Raw genomic sequence first — 20,177 nt, 5'->3', positions numbered from 1 at the left:
TTCTCTCGGCTTCTTCCTCTAACTGTTTTGTAGCTCACCTTGTTTGGCTATGAGAGGGAGCTTCCAAACGAGAGACTGCCCAAATGGATTTTTGTTTTTTGCCTATTTCAGTAAAATGCAGAATGAAAAACCTAAGGATGACATGTAATCATGTCACGGAGGGTGTGTGCATGAGTTTTTTTTTTTTTTGTTGAAGTTTTTTTTTTTTTTTTATTAGTTTTTGACACCAATAAAAGATGATGGAAGAGGATCGAGGCATGTTTCCATGGTAACAGCTGGCGACATGCTGCAGCATCAAGTAAAAATAGAACAACCCTCTTGTTCTAAAAATCACAACACGATGTCTGGACTACAATATCCTCTGCGAACTGAGCTATTTCCAAATATGGCTGTCATATCTACTTGACTAGCATAGATATATAACATAAATATGCATATAAATATATAACCAACAATCTTTGCAGATCAGTCCACAGAATCTCCTTCCTTCCCAGTAAGTGCAATTTGGGCAATCATACGTTTCAACAAAGCCCAGCTCAGGTAATTGGAAAACATTTTGACAATGCAGAAGTGATCTCACATCGGTGAAACGCGACGTTTAGCGCGTTTGTTGTTGTTTCTTGAGCAGTAGCAACGTAGCGTGTGTGACGTTTGTTTGTCTCCATGCGCGTTGGTGAAAGCCCGAATAAGCAAACTTGTCAGCGGAACGTTTCAAGAAAGAATAGAACAGCATATTTCTTAGTATTGTGGGACAACTTGAAAATAAAAGCCGCAGCCACCTGCCTTTTTGAGTGTAAGGTAACAGGTTGGAAGATGTTAAGCGTGGTTGATATTCGTGTTTCCTAATGTACCTGAATACAGCACCGGCGTTGGTTTCTATGGCAACGCCGGACATCGGAAACGAAAGATGGTTCACAGTAAGTGCGCATTTTCCTCTCCTCAACCAAATAGTCTAATCCAACACAGACCAACTAATTCAACAAACTAATTGGTGACAAAGTGAATGATTGGCTGACGCTAGCTACAAAAATAAAACAAAAATCGAAGTCATTTAATGAGTAGACGACGAGTAGTCCTCTACAATGCAATCGAAGTCAAGACCAAGTAGTTTATTGCCTGACTTACACTTTTCAAGCTGATTACCAGCGTATTGATTAGTTAACTGCTAACTAGTCCTCACCCGTGCGCATAGTCACAGAAGATTTGATCCGGCGCCGCGCCGAGCACAACGAGTGTGAGATCTTCTCCCTGGAGGAGGTCTCCCTACACCAGCAGGACATCGAGAGGATCGAGCACATCGAGCGCTGGTGCAGGGATCTGAAGATCCTTTACCTGCAGAACAACCTCATACCACGAATCGGTGAGGGCCACCTCTCGGGTTTGCTCCTGTGCGTGTCGTAGAAGCCCTACAACAGTAGTCAGCGTTTGTGTGTGTGTGTGTGTGTCCGTCCCGGTCAGAGAACGTGGGCCGCCTGAAGAAGCTGGAATACTTGAACCTCGCCTTGAACAACATAGAAGTCATTGAAAACCTCCAAGGTGCGTGTGTGTAAACTTCACAAGCTTCACAAATTGATGCGCTTACTAGCTGAGCGATGGCACATAATTCACGCACATGAGAGAAAATAAGATCTCTTGTGAACGCCACTAAAACACAAATGTCAAGAAAGGACACCATCAATCAGTTGTTGCAAGCGTTCACTGCCACCTGACGAATTTATTGCGTTTTGTTACGGCGTGGAAGAACGTCTTGCCAACTTTCTAAGGCATTGTAATGGCCCACAAAGGCCAGTAGATGGCAGCATCGCATCGCTTTTGGTTGCAGATCAGCATAGCCGCTCAGTCGAAGATGAAGTTCATCACTTTCGCATCTTTTAGCACAGGGAATACAGATGTGCCGTGGAAGCGGTGCACGTGTGGCAGCATTTAGGAGAAGAAAAAAGGACGAGAAAATGCTGAGTCGTGCCATATTGCACAAAACAAAACCGAATTACTAGCCAGGAAGTTCACCTGAAAGCAGCTTCTGCAACAAAAGGAAAGCTAAAAAAAACAGAGTGGCTACTTTGAAAACCTTGAAAGTGTGCGTGTGCGTGTGTAGGATGCGAGAATCTGCAAAAGTTGGACCTGACGGTCAACTTTGTGGGGCGTCTGAGCAGCGTGGAGAGCCTGAAAGAAAACGTGCACCTACGTCAGCTCTTTCTGGTGGGCAACCCCTGCACGCTCTTTGAAGGCTACCGCAAGTACGTGGTCGCCACCCTGCCCCAGCTCAAGGTGACGATGGTTTCAAAGGTGCCTTTGGGTTCAGAGTTGGCTTTTCACGCAAGTTGCCCGTGTCCAGTGTCTGGACGGCACCGAGGTGACGCGCTCGGAGCGTATCGTGGCCAATCAGGGCCTGGAGGAGCTGAGGCGGCGCATCCTGGAGCAGGAGGACCAATACCTGAGGAAGAAGGCCCAAGAGGAGGAGGCCAACTCCAAGCAGGCCGAGGAACCGCCAAATGGGTGGGTATGAGAGTGGAATTGCTCTTTTTCAGGGCAGGGCAGCGCAATTTCACGAGGCGGACCACCATTGCTGGGGAAGCGGTCCGCTCAAAGGGCCTCACTCCGTTTGTTTGCACGCAGTGCTCCTGAGCCGCAGAACGAGTCAGACGAAGAGCGACTCGAGAAGGAATTCTGGCACACGCCGTGTGCCTTCACTCCGGAATCCCGCTTGGAGGCTCATCGCCGCCTGGAAGCCAAGCGGACGGCCAGGGACAAGTGAGTCTACTTGCCAGCAGTACATGAGCAAAACCGACATTTTCAGCTGACAGGAGATGGCAGTAGCGTGCAAAATGGCTGCAATTGCTTTCCTATTCCGCAAAGTGCATATTCATCCACACACCTTAGCTGCCGCCATCTTGTGGGATCTGCCTGCCCTCTTATGTCCAGTGTGATCCAGTGTGATTGCGGTCCGGCGAGTGACTCGGCTCAGCTCGGCACCGACTTTGACAGCGAGCTGTCAACGTGACCGCTGGCGGCGAATTATGGCCATTAGGCACTCGCCGCGGCCCTGACCTTCGCGGACGCTTTGGCCATCTCGCTAGCAATAGGCGCGGCGAGCCGAGGCCAAGAAACATCAGCTGCCTTCTTGTCATTTTCATGACTGAAGTTTGAGTGCGCGAGTGACGGATGGCCGTACAACACTCATCTCACGAGGGGTGAAGGACCTTGCCCATCTTCAGCCAGCCAGCAGCAACACGAGCATATACATCATCTAGCATGCTCACCCGACGGTGGTGTGTGTCCCTGCAGAGGCAACGAGAAGAAAGTCAAGCTCCCGAAGACTCTGATAACTGCTGATGGACGAGTTCTAAATGTCAATGAGCCCAAGTAGGCGCGCACGCACGCACGCACGCACGCACACACACACACACACACACACTATGATGAACTCTTGCGCCTTGGCAGGCTGGACTTCTCTCTGACGGAAGACGACAACAACAAGAGGATTGTTTTGGACCTGGCGGTCTACAGGTGCGCTCATTTGGCAGCCCGACAGCACCGAGCCTGACAAATATTTCATTGCAAGCTTGGAAACGTAAACTCCTGGCTCCTCCCACAGGCACATGGACACCTCCCTGATGGACGTGGACGTGCAACCAACGTACGTCAAAGTCACCGTCAAAGGAAAAGTACGTTTTGAGCAAGTCGGCCTTTGACGTGGTGATTTGTGGAAAAATGTCCAATCATGACTAAGCCGCTTGTTAAGCGCCAAATCCCGACGGTGCAGATATTTCAGCTGGTTCTGCCGGCCGAGGTCAAGCCCGACAGCTCGACGGTCCGGCGCTCGCAGACCACAGGACACTTGCTGCTCCACATGCCCAGGGTACGCACACATACACGCACACGCGAGTGGTCCACTCTGACTCTCGCTCGTTGCCTTGTTACTTTGAAGGCTCAAGGTGAACTGGAGGTGACAAAAAGCGCCGTTCGGCCGTCCAAAGATGACCGCCGCCCCCATCGCGGTTCGGCCGACAGTAAACAAAGGTAAAGTCCCACACGCCGAGGTTTGGCTTGGCTACTTTTCAAAATTCCATCAGATTGATTTTAAACCATACACACATGCGTTCGTACCAAGGTCAAAGTATTGATGCAGCAAACAAAACCTGCCTGTGCAGGCGTGACAGGTCAAAGTTGAGGGCGCGAAACAATCGAGCGACTTTCTCAAGCATCTGAACTGCTGGTGTGTTTTGATGAGTACAGCGCTTGCCTTTGGCTGACCCCGGGATCGATGACGCCATGTTTGTTTCCACCGATTTCCTCGCAGCCACCCGGATGTCGTGAAAGTGCGACCCCGCTAGCGGGTCAGGTGGTTGGGCAGCATAGCGCTAGTGGGTCGGCAGACAAGCGCCTCGGTGCGCTCCGCCTCTTTTCTGCACGCTGCCTCTTATCTGCACGCCAGCAGATGAGCTTAAGATGGGCCCCGTGACCTGGCTGCGCTCCCCTGACGCTAAGCGGGAATCTGCAAGACGCTCACGACGCTCGCCGCCGCCTCAAACTCAATTAGAGTCGTCGTGAAGGCCGACACAGCGCGCCGCAAAACCTTCTCCAAGGTCGGGATGTCGTCCGGCGACTCGCCCGACCGCTAATTGCGTTCCGAATCGCTGGCAGCTCAGGGCGTCCTGATGCCGCTTATTGTCGACCATTGTCTTCATGTAGCCCCTCCCCCAAACGTCACAGCCATGTTGGACACATCCCGTCACGGCTCGGGCCTACTTCTGGGCCGGCCGCCAAAGAGCGAGCCACGTGTCGCTAAGCAAGCGCCCAACCCAGCATCTGTTTGCGTCCGGTTGACTCCACAGCGGGCGTGGCGTTGCCGAGTGGCTGGAAGTGGACGCTGGTGGAAGGGTGGACATTGCCAACATCGTGGTGGCACACCGGCGCGCCACCGAAGGGCCGTTGGACGCCTCTGGCCGGGTTCCTGACGTTGACGAGGAACCCTCGGAGGCATTTGTGGACGACCTCGACGTCCCGCCGCTCATTTAAGGGACGTCGGGAAGCTCAACTCATGAAGAAGGGAAAAATAAAACTGGCTCGCTTGGCTTTGTGCTTGAGAGCGGGCGTCCTCGATGACATCTCGAGATCTGGTCAATCAAAGCCGTCGTTTGCTCGGATCGACCCAATGTCGGTCAACAACGTGGAATAAAAATGCGCATCTTCTCATCCTCTGCTCCCCGTCTGGAGTTCATTGCTTTTGTGTCTGTTGCCATGACGACACGAATCATCCTCGATTGCTGAGTCAGCAGGTGCACTCGGGTCGGGAAGGACCACTCGGGACCATGCTCATCTCTTTTTGCCTTCCTCTCTTCTTCCTCCCTTTTCGACGTGTCCCTCCTACTTTTTCCTTGCCAAAGGGAGGGAGGTCACGCGCCCTCGTCCGCCAAGTCGAGACGGTGGCTCTGGAGAGGACTGGCAGAGCCTCCGGTCGGGTTGGCCGAAATCGGCCCGCCGCTGGTCATTTGCAGCCGTCATCTTCATTGCTGCTAATTAGCACAAAGGCGACAATGTAGTGGGCCGAGCAGATGTGCGCTTAGTCCCATAATCCCGTTAAGGCCGACGCAAGCCTTGCATTTCTCACTCACTACAGACTGTTGGAACGTTAACGATGTATTTCCAAACTTCTCCCCTCACGCTATTTTATTTTTTCCAAAATTCCCATGTATGTTTCTTAATTATTTTTACAGACTGACAGTTCTCCGAAGCGCGCTCCTGCTGATCGAGGAGTTTTCATTCGTCCAATTCGGCCCGTAAAAATTTCCAACCCAATTTATTCCATCAAGTACATGCTCACGTTCAAGTGCACGCGTTGTGATTTATGTACAAGCGCGTGCATAAATCCAGCTCGGCAATCACTGCTAATCAATCAAGCGATGGATCAATCGTGTGAGCTTTATTGATTGCGGAATGATGGATGTCCAGACTTTTTTTCCTTTTTTTTTTGCTCACCTGTACCGTCCTTTTCCTTCTGGCCGGGCGCGTGATGTGAACAAAGTGTACCTGTTCGGGTTGTTCCCGCGCGTGCACGCAGCGCCGTGTTGCTGCGTGGACGCGCACGCCGCGTCCACGCTGCTGCTCGTCTCTCTCTCTCTCCTGCTTTCCTTCTTTCCTTCCCACCTTCCTCGTGCTGCTCCCCAGCCTCCGTCTCCACCCTGCTCCTCTTCCTCGTGCTGCTCCTCTTCCTCCTTCTCTTCCTCTTCCTCCGGTTAGTGTTCTTTTTGTTGTTGGCGAGGCGAGCCGTGATCGCTGCGGCGCTTTCTTCGTGCGCGGGTTGCCTGAAGGCAGGAAGGAAGCAAGGAAGAGCCGAACCATGCACGCCGGTGAGCCTGCTTCGTTTGCCTCCCAAGAAAAATGACAACAACCACAAAAATGGTTTTATCATTTGACGGCCGCGCGTGCGTGAGTGGGGTCGCATGCGTGCACGCGCACCTCCAGGTCTTTGTCTGCCGTGCGTTTGGAGGTGTTGCTTTCGTCTCAGAGATTAGAACATCCTCCATCGGCTAGCCGAGTCTCATATTTGCGGACTTTATTCACTTTATTCTTTTGTTTGTCTTTTTGTTGGCGCCATTCGCAGCATGAGCATACTCAAGATGACATTTTCGGCTGATAGAAAAAAAACGTGTGACGCTGCCCATTATTTTTTTAAATCCAATACTATTTGCCGTTCGTTATACGCAGATTTTTGCCCTTTGATTGTTGCTATTTAGCGGGGGTCCAGTCCGCCTTTTGTCTGACGAAACGCTTTTTAAATCCCCAGAGAGCAAATGATATATAATAAGAAATAGAATAGAAAAATTATAGCAGCAGAGGTGTAAGAGCAAGTCAAAAAATTAAGCGGTTGATTGAAGGTTGAGCTCGTTACTTGATGCCACTTTTGTTTGTTTTGTGTGGTGCATCTCTTCCAACAGCCTCACCTCCCCGTGCCTCCTCCCCCGGCATCCTTAAATGACACCAGGTTGAGGGCACGGGCTCACCCGGAGCGGACCATGGCATGCGGCCCGACCCGGGCAAGCAGCACTGATCATGGGACTGCGGTCCAGGAGCGTGGCGAGTGGCTCAGAGGACCACAAGAAGGACCCCCCGGACCGGCAGTGTGGAGTCGGAGCGGGTGACGACAAGGATGGCGCCCTGCTGGCGGCGGTGGTGGTGGCGGACTACAAGCGGGGCTCGCAGGGCACGGCCATCGGGCTCCTGGCCAAGACCCCGCTCAACTACAGCCGTCCCGCCAAGAGGAATAACGCTCGCAAGAGGAGGATCCAGAACCTCATCTACGACGCGCTGGAAAGACCCCGAGGATGGGCGCTCCTCTACCACGCCTTTGTGTAAGTCACGCCACCCGACATGTCCGCTATCGCTTTCTATTTTTATTTTTGTGGGTTTGATTAGGTCCCAACCAGGGACGGCTCAGGTAGTTTTTTTATTTCCCATTAAGGGGGGGTCTTGACCACTACATAGCGAGGGGCTGAAAGGACAACTGATAAAAATCATCTGGAATGTCAAAAAAAAGACTTGTCAAAGATTGCACGCCCGCTCTGCGTCTGATTTAACAGCGGCCGAACGGGCAAATGCCAGCAGGATGACACTCGGTCACTGACACTGAGTCAGCCGTCAGCGTACGTCTGGCAGTCGTCCTTCCAAATATGGCCGCCACACGTGCGATGCCGTCTGTCGCCCCCCGACGCGTGACATCGGTGGCGCCGCCACAGCCGGCGCACGCAAAACTTCAACCTCGTCACTTTACGTGTCGTACAGTGCGGCGGGGGCACGGGGTCGTGTTGGGAAGCGCGTGCGCGGCAGCGAACGGCCGACCTTTGACCTCGTCAAGAACGACGGGGCAATTGTGATTCCCACTGCGGCGCCACGTGTTCTGAGCCTTTATGGCGTTCAGATCCCATCCTGGTGAGTGCGAGCATGATCTAGTTCATTACAAATGTCACCCGATTCCATCAAGTGCGTCGTCGATTTAAAGCAAGACATGTAAATTAGTCTGTCATTTTGAAGTTGTCGACGACTTGAGAAGAAGGCTAAGAATTGCCTCCTGAAGTTACATGACTCTTAAAAGCTATGAAATCATTGAAGTACTTTAAAAAATGTAGTCGAATCAAAGACTCACATGATTTTGATCAATTATGACCTTTCGATAGGTATTTGTCCATTTTTCTTTACTTCAAAAGTTTTTTTGTGCTGGCTTTGTGGTCAAAATGGCCGCCCTTCTGAGCAGGTGCCCATCACGTGTGCTTGGGATCAATGCGAGCGAGCGAGCGAGGCTGTCGGGAGGCACCGCCGTTGTTTAAGAGCATTAAGGGCCCCTTTGTGGTCGCGGTCGTTTTCATCTAACGCGGGAGTCGTTAGCGGTGGCTAATCACACATAGAGAAATTAAACGGCAGCTGTCCGGCCGTTACGTTTGACATTTTTGGATCGATGGAGGGGATTAGCTTTTCTTTTTCCAAAATAGCCTTTTTTTTTTACGTTCCCGTCGGGACCACTTTTTGAAGGCACTAATGTGTGCACAGGAAGTGTCTCCGGTAGGTGGGCTGGGACATTTGCCTTTAGGACAACAACACGCCAGATGACTTGACATTCAACATGTAGCAATAGCATGAGCTGCTAATGAATTTTGATAATTAACGGCTAACTGCGTACGTGGACGTACGCTAATACGGCCACGCTGTTGTGTTAGCAGCTTAAAATGGACTATGCCGCCCGACTCTCGGAATAGGTCGAATCACGCGATATTTTTGGATCGACAAATTCGTCACGTGACTCTGAGAGCAACTAAGACGATGTCCCTTACTTTGGACTTGTTTTGATTCGAGTCTTAAAATCAGATCAATCTTTAAATGGACAACTTGATGTAGACAAGTGAGCAAGTGGACTCACTGTAACCACCAAAGCGGCGTGACCTTTCCTCCAACTCGACCTGCTAACAAACACGCTACGGTGCTTCAACGGCGCTTTGCGTCTAATCGTGACCTGGGGCTTTATTTTTGTGCTGACTCGGGTCAGCGGGAGGCTAACGACGCCGCCAGATGATGGATTGCGGGAAGGGAGCGCAGTCAAAAGACGGTGACCCATCAAAGGTGAATCGCAGTTCAGCTTTTAGCGGGCGCGGCGGAGGCGCCGACATCCGAGGGGCGTAAATCAGCGCCATCCCGAGTTTATAATTTCCGTCTCTGAGGCGATAATTCATTGCAATGGGGAAAAGAGCGACTTTATTGGCACTCAGCACGTGACGTCGCTGATGAGCAACGCTCTTCACAAACGAGCGTGACGCCTCGCCGCACTTCACATCAAATCTCTTGACGCCCAACCATTTCACGTCCGTCACATCGCCAAGTCGCGTACGGTTTTGCACAATGTCAACTCTTTGTACATCAAATTTTATTTTCCACATCTTTGTGAGACTTCTTTTCAAATCATTTCACTTCATTCGTTTTAATGGCGTCTTTGTTGTTTCGCATCATTTGTTGAAGTCATCTTCCATCTTTTTACCTCAAATTATTTTGCTTTGTTGACACCCAAATCTTTTCCCGCCGAAAATTTCATGTGAATTGATTTGATAACAAATCTTTTTAAAATGAAAACCAAAAAGTCGTTAGTTGCATTTCTTAACCGAATAATCTCCACAATCTGCTGCGGTCGTAGTTGGATTTTTTTTTCGGGTGGTCACGTGTGAACGTGCGCACAAAGCGCTTTCTACCTTCAAGTGCCTCAATTTGATACTCACACAGGGCGATCAATACCCCGGTGGGGGGTTGGGGGGAGGGGGTCTTTGGCAGGACCCCGAGGAGGATGATCTTACAACTGCAGAAAGGAAATCTGCTCTTTGGATGGGCCGCTTGCGTTCACTCGTCGGGATTTCTCCTCTTTTTGGCTTTGCAGTCACTTCCGACTTTGCTTTTTTCCGATTCACTTTAGGGTTCTTGGGGCTTTGCTTTGTTTTAGCTTAGTCTTCTTTTTTTTTTTTTCAGGAGGCTTCGTCATTCTTGTGTGCAACATTTACAAACTGAATGTCTTTTGATGTTTGCTCTTCAACTTCCACTAATTCATCTCCATCTCGCTCTGTTTTTGATGATAACTCGTTGTCAGTCCAATTGCCTCATGTTCATTTATTTTGATGTCAATATTGGGTTTTGATATTGAACTGAAACCTTGCGAACTAATTTTAAATGGAAAAAAAGACGGGCAGAGACGGCGGCAGCGGAGTTTGCGTCGACGCTCGTTTGTTTTGCACCGCTCGCGATCGTCATGGGTCGAGGACGCGGGCGCTTCTGGCGTCATGAAGGTCCTCGGCGTGCGCGATGGGCATCGAATTTCCCGGCACCCCTCCCCCGCCAAGTCGCCGGCCGCTGACTGTGCAATCCCGCGTGAGCGACGCTCATCATTTATTCATTCCCTCAGTTCAACGAAAAAGAAAAAAGAAAAGCCCTCCTAATAGCCTCCGCTTCCTGCCCTCTTCCTGCTTCCTGGACGCTCTGATTGGCTGGCGTGGGAGGTGGACACATTGCCTTGAAAGGAGACAGACCTCGTCCCTCCCCGCCGTCAAAATCTTGATGGTGCAATCCATCAAGTGCCCTTTCCAAGATATGAGCGAGCTAGCGCCGAGAGACATTGGAATCATTTTGTGCCTGCCAATCCAAACGACTAAATGGCAAATTGTTTGAAGTCATGTCAAAAGTTGGTATTCCATTGGAAGGCCTCAATATGGGCCTCTTGTGAGGTGAGCAGCCCAGCAGCAGAGTCGAGATTTTCCTTCCTGTGAGAGGCCAAAGTTGTCCTGGATGATATTAACATACTTGTTTTGCTGTTTAAGGCCAAATCCACATCGCCGCCGCTGCGGCGTGGGTGGGGGGGATTCTGAAGGGCGATAGAGGACACGACGGGGGGCAGGGGACGGCGAGGGCTCAGTAGCTATCGGAGAATGCTGACATTTGCAAAGGCGCCAATGTTCCCCTTTTTTATGGGACAAGCACTTTTTTTCCTGTGCCTGAGTGACTGTGATGATGTCACTTCAACTTTTCGTTCAAGATTGCAATTAGAAACAATTGTCAGGCCCTTCTTGGACGCTCCTTTTGATGGCACACACGCTTGCATCCGTCACCACGGCAACCACCGGACTCGTTGCCCGGATTCCTCGCTCGGGGTGCGTGCGGGGTTTGGAGCACGCCGCTGTGTCACAGATCGCCCCGTCATGTGACGCTAGCACGTGTGACGCTCGTACATGGAATGCGTCAGCATCAATTTAGCATGGTAACCAGTTTGTGCGTGTATACAGCAGGCAGGATGACACAGTGGTGTACAGCGGAGTCTCAGTTGCCTAGCAACCATGTCTAAAAATGCCCACTAATCAAAAAATGTGGAAGCAGCAGCAGCAGCATCTTCATTCTTATCGGCAACATCTTCATCAGATTATTATTGACGTCATCATACTTTCTTACTGGTCCCCATCATCGCTACCTTCTTTCCACGTGCGGGACACGTCGGCCGTACGTTGAGCTTGGCGTGACGTCCGTCCATCCTGCTGGGAAGGAGGCGAGCCAATCAGATGAAAGCCAGCGTTTCCTCTCTCTCGCGAATGTCTTCGGATGACCTCGGTGGGTTAATTAGCGTCGGGCCGACTCCTTAATTAGGCTCACCTAAGCCGCCGCTTGTGCCATCCTTCAACTTGCCTTCAACTTGACGTGGAGGACACATCACATGAGTGGCTTCCGATCCGGACTCGGGCCTTTGCGTCTTTTGCTTGCCTCGAGTGGATTTTGCGACGGGTCCCCGGCGTCCTTTGACTGTGCCGTGACAGCTCAAAAGCTTGCTGAGACTTTGCTGCTCTGCCCGCTTTTGGCTGCAGCAGCGCCACGTCACTGTGAAGAGTCCCAGAGTGCGCGTGAGCTCGGACTGGCGCTGTGAAGGAAATGTTCTCTCGGTCAAATGTATGACGGGACACGTTACTTCGTTTCTTCCTTTCCGGCTCGGCCGTGCGGTGGAAGACTGAGAAAGGCGGCTCGTCGTCCTTTCGGCCTCTAGCTCGAGTCGAACGACGGTCGCGCGCCTCCTGGGAAATAAAACGTTAAGACGTCAATCTGGAGTTGAGGTGTTGGCGGTTTCGCTCTTATTTAGATTCGTTAGATCAGTGGTCTCCAACCCCTGGGAACATTGGAATTATTATTTTTTGACCTGGTGTTCTTCGTGGATAGGAATAGCTCAAACGTCGTCGCGACGAAGCGGCGGCAGACACGTTTGTTTGTTTACTCCGCACGACGCGGGCGTGCGATGGCAGCCTGTTGCCATGGAAACGAGGCAGACTAGGCACGACCGCTCGCTTTCCTCCCGCCAGGGTATTTTCCCAGAAGAGTGTTGGAAGCGCCCGTTGCCATGGAAATGGGATGCGAGTCGCCTTGTTTATTTGATAAGAGCAGCCTCGTCCGTATGAGTGGCGGGACCGACGACGTCGTAAGCCGGGACGGACGCATTTGATGAAAGGAGCATTTGGTTAACATATTTGTTATTGGTCGCACAAGACTCGGTCAAGTCAAAGAGTTGCGCGACTTGGTTGTGATAGAAATCAATAATATAATCCACGCAACGGACGATCCGGCTCGCTCGGAGTTTAGGTGAAACTTTCCACGTCCAAGTTGACACAATGAAAGTTTTGCGGATCGATCCCGCCGCCGCCGACGGCCTCTTCTCGTGGGACGCTGGCGCAACCTGGCAAGGAAACTCATTATCCACCGCCAAGCCCGATTAACTGCCGACTCCCTAACGTGCACTAATGGATGCAATTAGCGCCGCTAATCACGCTCGTTTGTTCGACATCAGTCGGGCTGGAAAAACAGAAAGCGCTCCTGTCAGAACTCCGCCGCTCGCTGGGTTAATCCTCCTCTCAGTAACCTATCAGCAGAAAACGGTGAGCCGACGTCGTGTCGCCAAGTGCTGGGTGGCCCAGCTGCTCCGACAAATTCAAGCTTCTTGGGCACCGTACGAAGAATCCCTGCGGATGCATTGCTTTGGGTTTAAGATGGGAGGTCCAAGTGCAAGTCGAGGCGCGTCACAGTCCAGCAGAGTTGTTAGTTTGCGTGTAATTCCACTGCTTACCCCTTGATGGCAGCAAACTGAGAAGACGAGCCCGATCGTAATACGCAGCACAGGTGTGGCGCTCTCGCCGTGTACTTTTCCTTCTTGTGGCCTTTTTATCGAAAAAAGGTGAGCGTCAACTTTTGAGGACACTGATCAGGTTGTCTCCATTTGATGAGAACTTTGTCAAGGTTTTGCTTCTCTTGCGCTTTCCCGATTCGCTGCGTCTGCAATACGGATCTCGTCAGGAAATTGCTCATTAGGAATCCTCGTGGGGGGTGGGGGGGTCAGCCTCCCGCGGGCTCTGCGAAGCCGAGCGGATTAATGGCGAGAGCGGCAAGAACTTTCTCTCTGTTCTTTTGTTAGAAGGGCGACCTTCAGAAAAGACGAGAGGCTCGCTCGTAGCTGAAGCGCAGAAGTGAGACGACCTTTGCCTTGAACTTTGAGCGAGCGGTGCGACCGAGTGTGTGAGCGCCAACGTCAAATGGTAACACACCTGCCCTCTCACCCCCGTTCACAGCTGAGACCTTGCCGCATCAACGAGAATTTTCACTTGCCACCGTTGTAGACATGAATGGATTTGAACAATCAATGTATTGAGAATGGCAAAACAATTGATTACTTAACAACTAATTGAGAAGATCGAGGACCGCTTGAAGGCAAGCGCTTGGCCGTTTGCTGAACAGGCAAAATGTCAAGGACATGTGCATGACATTGAAAAGTCTCTTATTTTCACTTCTACCCTTTTCCATAACTTTTGTCCATCTGTGTTTGGATTTTATATTTAGTATTGACAGAACATGAAACAAATTCCAGAATTCTCAAAAGCAACCAATTCATTCAAGCAACGTTTACGTTTTTCCTCTAAAATGTTTTAGTATTGCTCTGCTGAGTCAGCAAAAAAAACATGTGTGTGTGTGTGTGTGTGTGTGTGTGTGTGTGTGTGTGTGTGGTTGTGTGTGTGTGTAGATTTCTGATCGTCTTGGGCTGTTTGATTTTGGCCGTGTTGACAACCTTCAAAGAGCATGAGAAGACGTCAGCTCATTGGCTGGTGGTTCTGGTAAGCTTTGGCACACACACACACGCACGCAGGCACAGATCTGAGCATGTGTGTGTTTGGCGTTTCCCAGGAGACGTTTGCCATTTTCATCTTTGGGGCCGAGTTTGCGTTGCGCATTTGGGCTGCAGGATGTTGCTGTCGTTACAAAGGATGGCGAGGCAGGCTCAAGTTCGCCCGCAAGCCGCTTTGCATGCTGGGTAAGATGCGTGCTTGGGAAGAAGCCAAGGCGAGTTTTGAGATTGATTCCGAGACGGTGTTTCCTTCAGACATCTTTGTTCTGTTGGCCTCGGTGCCGGTGGTGGCGGTGCGTAACCAAGGCAACGTGCTGGCCACGTCCCTGCGCAGCTTGCGCTTCCTGCAGATCCTGCGCATGTTGCGCATGGACCGGCGAGGTGGAACCTGGAAGCTGCTGGGCTCGGCCATCTACGCGCACAGCAAGGTAGGGCGACTGAAATGTGGCCCGGGTGTCCCTCAACCACATGAATTGACGGCGATGTGTGGCAGGAGCTGATTACAGCCTGGTACATCGGGTTCCTATCGCTGATCCTGGCATCCTTCCTGGTCTACCTTGTGGAGAAAGACGACGTGTCGCCGTCCGAACGGGACCTCCCCGCCGCGCAGCCCAACGCTCAGGACTTTGACACGTACGCCGACGCGCTGTGGTGGGGGCTGGTAGGTAACCGCCCCGCCTGAGCTGAGGCGTGCCGCGGCGTGGCGAGCGGCCGGCCAATCTCAGCGCTCGCCGCAGATCACGCTGACCACCATCGGCTACGGCGACAAGACGCCAAAGACGTGGGCGGGGAGACTTCTGGCCGGGACCTTCGCATTGATCGGCGTCTCCTTCTTCGCTCTGCCTGCCGTGCGTAGCCTCCGCTGTTGACCTCCAGCACCACGCCGTGGTTTTGTTCCATCGATGATATCACCTTCATGGTTGATGTTGACGATACCTCGCCGATTTTACCGTGTCACATTGATGATGATGATGACGCCACGTTCTCGTTGACGACATCGCTGTGCTGTCACACTGCCGATGCAGGGTATCCTGGGTTCCGGTCTGGCCCTGAAGGTCCAGGAGCAGCACAGACAGAAGCACTTTGAGAAGAGACGCCATCCGGCCGCTGGGCTCATCCAGGTGAGAGAGGAGGAGATCCTAACCGCCGCCCCCGTTTGATTGGTCCACTTAGCGCTGCATACGTGTGCGTCTTTTGCAGTCGGCGTGGCGCTACTATTCCACCAATCCAATCAGGGAAGACCTCATTGCCACTTGGCGGTTCTACGAGACCATCATCTCGCTCCCGTGCTTCAGGTAGCTTGCATTGCGCTCACGACACACACGCACACACACACACAATCATGGCACTTTGATAGGCAATCGTCCCAAATCTTATAAAAAACAAAGTAAAACAAAACACCTAACTAAACATTTACACTCACTGTGCTTCTTAAACATAAACAAAATTATAGTCTGGTTTGTAACCATGACGACGGGGATGTGCTCCAGCAGCCAGAAGATGACGCTGATGGAGCGTGTGCGCCTGCCCAACGCACGACCGGCCATGGCGATGGCGGCGAGTAAGAAGATGGCGGCCGAAGCGCTGGAGGAGAGCCCCTCCAAGCCGGCCGGGTTCAGCAATCGCGAACGCTTCCGTACCGCCTTCCGCATGCGGGCAGCCACGCTGCGCCAGAGCTCCGAAGGTACGTCGAAGCCAAGTGACGCCGCTCGACAAAGTAGAGCACCGCTGACGGGAACCGAACCCTGCTGTAGATGCGACGCTTGGGGAGGCGGTGCTGGAGGTGCGTGGCTTCCCGCCCGACATTCTGCTTGAGGAGTCCATCCCCACGCTCAAGCTGGCCATCAGGGCCGTCAGGTTGGGGTGTCCGCCGCCGCTTTTTGTTCCTTTGCGTGTTGTGGGCCGAGTACACTGAGCCATGTTGTGGGCACGCCCGGCAGGATCATGACCTTCCTGCTCAACAAGAAGCGCTTCAAGGAGACGCTGCGGCCTTACGACGTCAAGGATGTGATCGAGCAGTACTCAGCCGGACATCTGGACATGCTCTGCAGGATCAAGTACCTCCAGACCAGGTGAGCAAAAGCTGAGCAAGTCAATTGCAACACTTTGTTCTTGGGTGCAGACCACAGAGCAAATGTTGACAAGGCTCCTTCGTGGTGGTCTTCTTTCAGGATCGATATGATTCTGGCGCCCGGAGCCCCCCTTACCCCCAAGCCCAAGAAACCTGTCAAGCCTCCCTCCAATTATGCCAGCGGCCAGTCACCCAGGTGGGCCCCCTCCCCAACCTCGATTTTGCCATCCCAACACCACTGCAAGGTCAAAGGTGAACGGCTGTGTTGTGTGCCTTGCAGGCACGAGTCCTTCTTGTCCAAAGGCCCCCCTGTGGCAGGAACCGAGGACCAGAGCATGATGGCGAGATTTGTGCGCGTGGAGCGGCAGGTGAGCAACCATTCATCTCCTCTCCCAGGAGAGCTCAATGGTGCCGCTTAGTGCTGCTTCGCGTGGCGACTTTTTTACGACATTTGTGTGCCTCACGAAATCAGACTCGAGAGAGCAACAAGGCGCCTGAGTACAGGACACTTGCCGCGGGTCTCAACGTGGTCTTGATTTCATCCTCAATATTGCTTCAGGTGGAAGACATGGAGAAGAAGTTGGACTTCCTGGTAGACATGCACATTCAGCGCAGTGAGCACCTGCACGTGGACTCGGCAGGCGCTGCCCACATGACCCTGGGGCCCCCACATCCCTTGGCAGGTGGAGACGCCCGCCGGCTCGTCCCCAACTCCGGCGAGGGTTTTCCGCAAAGGCTGCGGTACCCGGCCGCCGTCGAGGCAGGACCGGCCAGCAGGGGGGGCGGGCGCGCTCAGCCCCGAGAGCCCGTGTACACGGCGCGCCCCACCGTGCTGCCCATCACCTCTCTGCAGGACTTGTCGGGGGGGTGCGGCAGGACCACGGGGGGACCCGGCGGTGGCGAGTCCCCGTTGTCGCTGCTGTCGATGAACCACGAGGAGCTGGAGCACTCGCCCAGCGGCTTCAGCTTCTCCAGCAGCGAGCGCCACGGGGAGGAGGTGGCCGGGGACGGAGGCCGTGGGACCGGCGCCGGGGCCAAGGAGGGTGACCGGACCCGACCCAGACCCGTCTACCTGGCGGAGGGCGAGACGGACACAGACACAGACCCCTTTACTCCTAGTGGGGGGCCGCTGCCCCTCTCTTCCACGGGCGAGGGACTGGGTGACGATGTGTGGAGTACACCACCCTGAGCGGGGAGGCGGCGCCCGCCAACTCAAAACCTTTAATCCGAACCACGCCTCCGCACTCGAAGCCTTCCGAGGATGTCGGCCGCCGTGTCGACAATGTTGCGACATTTTCTCCCGAGTATTCCCGGGAAAATATTTTGCAACTGTAGTATCCAGTGATGTCATCGGTGATGATGTCACGACACGGGTGGGACTGTGGCTTTTTGCCGCTGCATGTGACGCACGGTGACTGGCGCGGATGCCGGATGACGTCACGCCTGCTGTGCCGTTCAAAAAGCCCTAACCCTTCGCACATGTCACACATACTACCTGACCTGACCTGACCTGACCTGACCTGACCTGACCTGACCTGACCTGACCTGACCTGACCTGACCTGACCTGTCCTGTATGTACGCCACATGTACAGACGGCGCCTCCGCAAAGTATTCACGGCACTTGGTCCAAAATGCCTTGATCAGCTTGCTTCCACTGCTATGAATCCCACTTGAGGTCATTCTTGATGAAGGCTGTGGCATTGCAAAACGGCAAAGAAGCTGTGACTGCTTCGCAGATGCGCACAACACATATCTCCACGTCACACATGTACATAACACATATGTACACCACGACACTTTAGTTTGCATGCATGCATGCTAGAGCGCCATCTAGTGGCCATACTCAACCAAAAGTTTCACATGGGTGCGTGTGTTTTGTTGACAGTTTGTCACGCCGACAAGTGGGCAGAGTGATTGACAGCTTCCGAGTGTTAGTCCATGTGATGTCCAACGTGCCAAAATACACATTTATTTAATTTCATTTTACGACTTTTAATTAATCCCGGTGGGACGTCGCTACGACAAAAAGCCATCAGAAGCAACATGCAAAACACAAAAAAATCAGTGAAATTTAATATTTTGTGGAGATTTTCTAATGATGAAAAAGTATTTTCTAAAAGACTTTCACGCCTTTTTAGTGTGTCGTCTTGTCATGCGACCGGCGACACACTTTGGGTGCCAACGACATTGGCGGGAAGTCAGAGGCGGGTCCTCACTCGGTAGCCTTCGTCATCTTAATAATCGTAAATTATTTCAAATAAGTTATCAAGTTTGATGAACGTAACAGGAATTGATCTTTGCCAATGTATTTATGTTTCATAATGCAGCTTTGCAGTGCGCACGCACACACACATACACGTTTTTGTAATGATGATTTATTTTTTGATTTATTTACATTATGCAACTTTTCTTTTTACAGCATCGGCCTGATCAGTTAGCATGAGCTACCGTGTCATGTGATCATCTCAATGAGACGCCGAGCATCCAGTAAAATACTTAGTTATAGTTTACGTTTATTTTTTAAAACTGCTGAAACAACTGCATTTACTTTGACACTCTGCAATGCTCATCTTTTGCTAATGGTGGCCACACCGTTTTAGTTGTATTTTCTTGAGATCTGAAAACAATTTTACAAATTGTAAAATTGTTTTTTGAAACCTTTTGCGCACGGTGAACACTTGAATGTTTGTCAACGCTCCGTCATGTATCAGCAAATGTAAATTTGTCATTTGAAAATGTCCTCTCGTCGTTCCTTATGTCTGTTTCACTAATAGGATGAAAACGGTCGTCCTCATTTGAATATTCATGAGGTGCTTTTGCGGTTTCAAGCGTGCTCGGTGAATGTCACTCCTGAAGGTTCTGACCCCATCCAACCCCCACCCACCCTCTTCTGATTGGTTTTCTGCCGATTGACACTCCATGTTTGGACGCACACCGCAAGTTCTGCTGGACAACAGTCCAAATTGTCCTATTTATACGCACATAAAAAAAGCCATAAAAAATTCAGGTTGTCTATTGAGCGTGTGTACGTATAAAAAAAGCGAATGTGTGTGTGTTGTCGGTTCTGATCCAAACGAGCTGAAACTTTTTGGACCTTTTCATCGCCACCAATGATTTGTGCCTTGGCCTTTCCCGATTCATTGTTTCCTTCGTGTGTGTGTGCATGTGTGTGTGTGTTGGTGGACGGCTGCCAAGTCGCGTCACAACATTGCTGTGTGAGAAGCACAAAATTCAAGTGTACACAAAAACATCTTCAATAGTGACAGCATATAACCTACTCTATGTATCTTCACATCTACTCTGACAGCCAGTAAACAATGCTAAGCTAAGAACCATAATAGCCAATAACCATAATATCTCTCTATATAGCTTCTAGTGTGCATGTGAACGCGCACTTTGATAAGACGAGCGGGTCGCTATGATCACTGGGTAACCGTGCCAAACGAAACGATTCCTTGCTCGATCAAGTCCTTGCATGCGGCAACCACGTAACGTGCCGTCGCACACTTTCGAGGCCCGAAGAAAGTCTGTGAGCGACTTGGCGGCGGCTCCTTTAGTTTCAACGTTAATATAAGTGACCTTCACATGTCCCCCCCAAACCTTTTTGTTCATCAGATGCAAATATGCAAATCATTGTCGTCACTATTTCCCTTTTTTTTTTTAATGGACCATTCTCTTTTCAAGTGCACAACTTATGAAGAATAAAACTCTCAAATGACAACAAGCTTGCGTACTGTTCTTGCTAGGTCACAGAGGTCATTGGCGGAGCTACTGGTGGCCAATTGTTGGAGAGGCTGTTCGCTGCAGAACCACTGGGTGGCGCTGCCCCAGAAACAATCCAGCGAAGAAGAAAGAGACGTCATGGGAGGAAATTGCTGCTCGATGCGCAAGTTGAATGAACTATTGAACTATTTCATTGATGTAACATCTAAGAA

The 20,177-nt window shown here is 51.5% G+C and overlaps 2 protein-coding genes across 2 annotated transcripts; both read left to right on the top strand.

Moving 5' to 3' along the window:
* The first annotated feature begins 102 nt into the window (after nucleotides 1–102).
* On the top strand, nucleotides 103–4,974 carry dnaaf11 (dynein axonemal assembly factor 11). The gene is made up of 11 exons (XM_061295245.1): nucleotides 103–917; nucleotides 1,193–1,360; nucleotides 1,459–1,536; nucleotides 2,096–2,268; nucleotides 2,336–2,496; nucleotides 2,617–2,751; nucleotides 3,286–3,363; nucleotides 3,442–3,507; nucleotides 3,596–3,665; nucleotides 3,743–3,859; nucleotides 3,929–4,974. The coding sequence occupies exons 1-11, from the start codon at nucleotides 908–910 to the stop codon at nucleotides 4,022–4,024; spliced, it is 1,152 nt and encodes a 383-aa protein (XP_061151229.1). The 5' UTR covers nucleotides 103–907; the 3' UTR covers nucleotides 4,025–4,974.
* A 1,276-nt stretch (nucleotides 4,975–6,250) lies between these two features.
* kcnq3 (potassium voltage-gated channel, KQT-like subfamily, member 3) lies at nucleotides 6,251–19,924 on the top strand. Its single transcript, XM_061295244.1, has 15 exons — nucleotides 6,251–6,350; nucleotides 6,939–7,352; nucleotides 14,069–14,159; nucleotides 14,230–14,356; nucleotides 14,426–14,598; nucleotides 14,664–14,831; nucleotides 14,908–15,018; nucleotides 15,196–15,291; nucleotides 15,371–15,465; nucleotides 15,661–15,854; nucleotides 15,925–16,027; nucleotides 16,111–16,242; nucleotides 16,342–16,437; nucleotides 16,522–16,609; nucleotides 16,801–19,924. Exons 2-15 carry the CDS (start codon nucleotides 7,054–7,056, stop codon nucleotides 17,428–17,430), a joined length of 2,403 nt encoding a protein of 800 aa, XP_061151228.1. The 5' UTR covers nucleotides 6,251–6,350; nucleotides 6,939–7,053; the 3' UTR covers nucleotides 17,431–19,924.
* Nucleotides 19,925–20,177: the final 253 nt, after the last annotated feature.

Source organism: Syngnathus typhle, linkage group LG13 (genome assembly GCF_033458585.1).
Source record: "Syngnathus typhle isolate RoL2023-S1 ecotype Sweden linkage group LG13, RoL_Styp_1.0, whole genome shotgun sequence".
In the NCBI taxonomy this organism is placed as follows: Eukaryota; Metazoa; Chordata; class Actinopteri; order Syngnathiformes; family Syngnathidae; genus Syngnathus; species Syngnathus typhle.
Note: the sequence above shows the minus strand (reverse complement) of the source record. Positions and strands in the feature narration are given on the sequence as shown.

What these genes read in the sequence shown, in the direction of transcription:
- kcnq3 (XM_061295244.1), top strand. Translation starts at nt 7,054, where the DNA reads ATGGGACTGCGGTCCAGGAGCGTGGCGAGTGGCTCAGAGGACCACAAG. An exon ending in ATCTCGCTCCCGTGCTTCAG is followed by an intron (nt 15,466 to 15,660) that starts GTAGCTTGCATT and finishes GATGTGCTCCAG; the next exon opens with CAGCCAGAAGATGACGCTGA. An exon ending in CTGGCCATCAGGGCCGTCAG is followed by an intron (nt 16,028 to 16,110) that starts GTTGGGGTGTCC and finishes CACGCCCGGCAG; the next exon opens with GATCATGACCTTCCTGCTCA.
- dnaaf11 (XM_061295245.1), top strand. An exon ending in AGTCATTGAAAACCTCCAAG is followed by an intron (nt 1,537 to 2,095) that starts GTGCGTGTGTGT and finishes GTGCGTGTGTAG; the next exon opens with GATGCGAGAATCTGCAAAAG. An exon ending in CCACCCTGCCCCAGCTCAAG is followed by an intron (nt 2,269 to 2,335) that starts GTGACGATGGTT and finishes GCCCGTGTCCAG; the next exon opens with TGTCTGGACGGCACCGAGGT.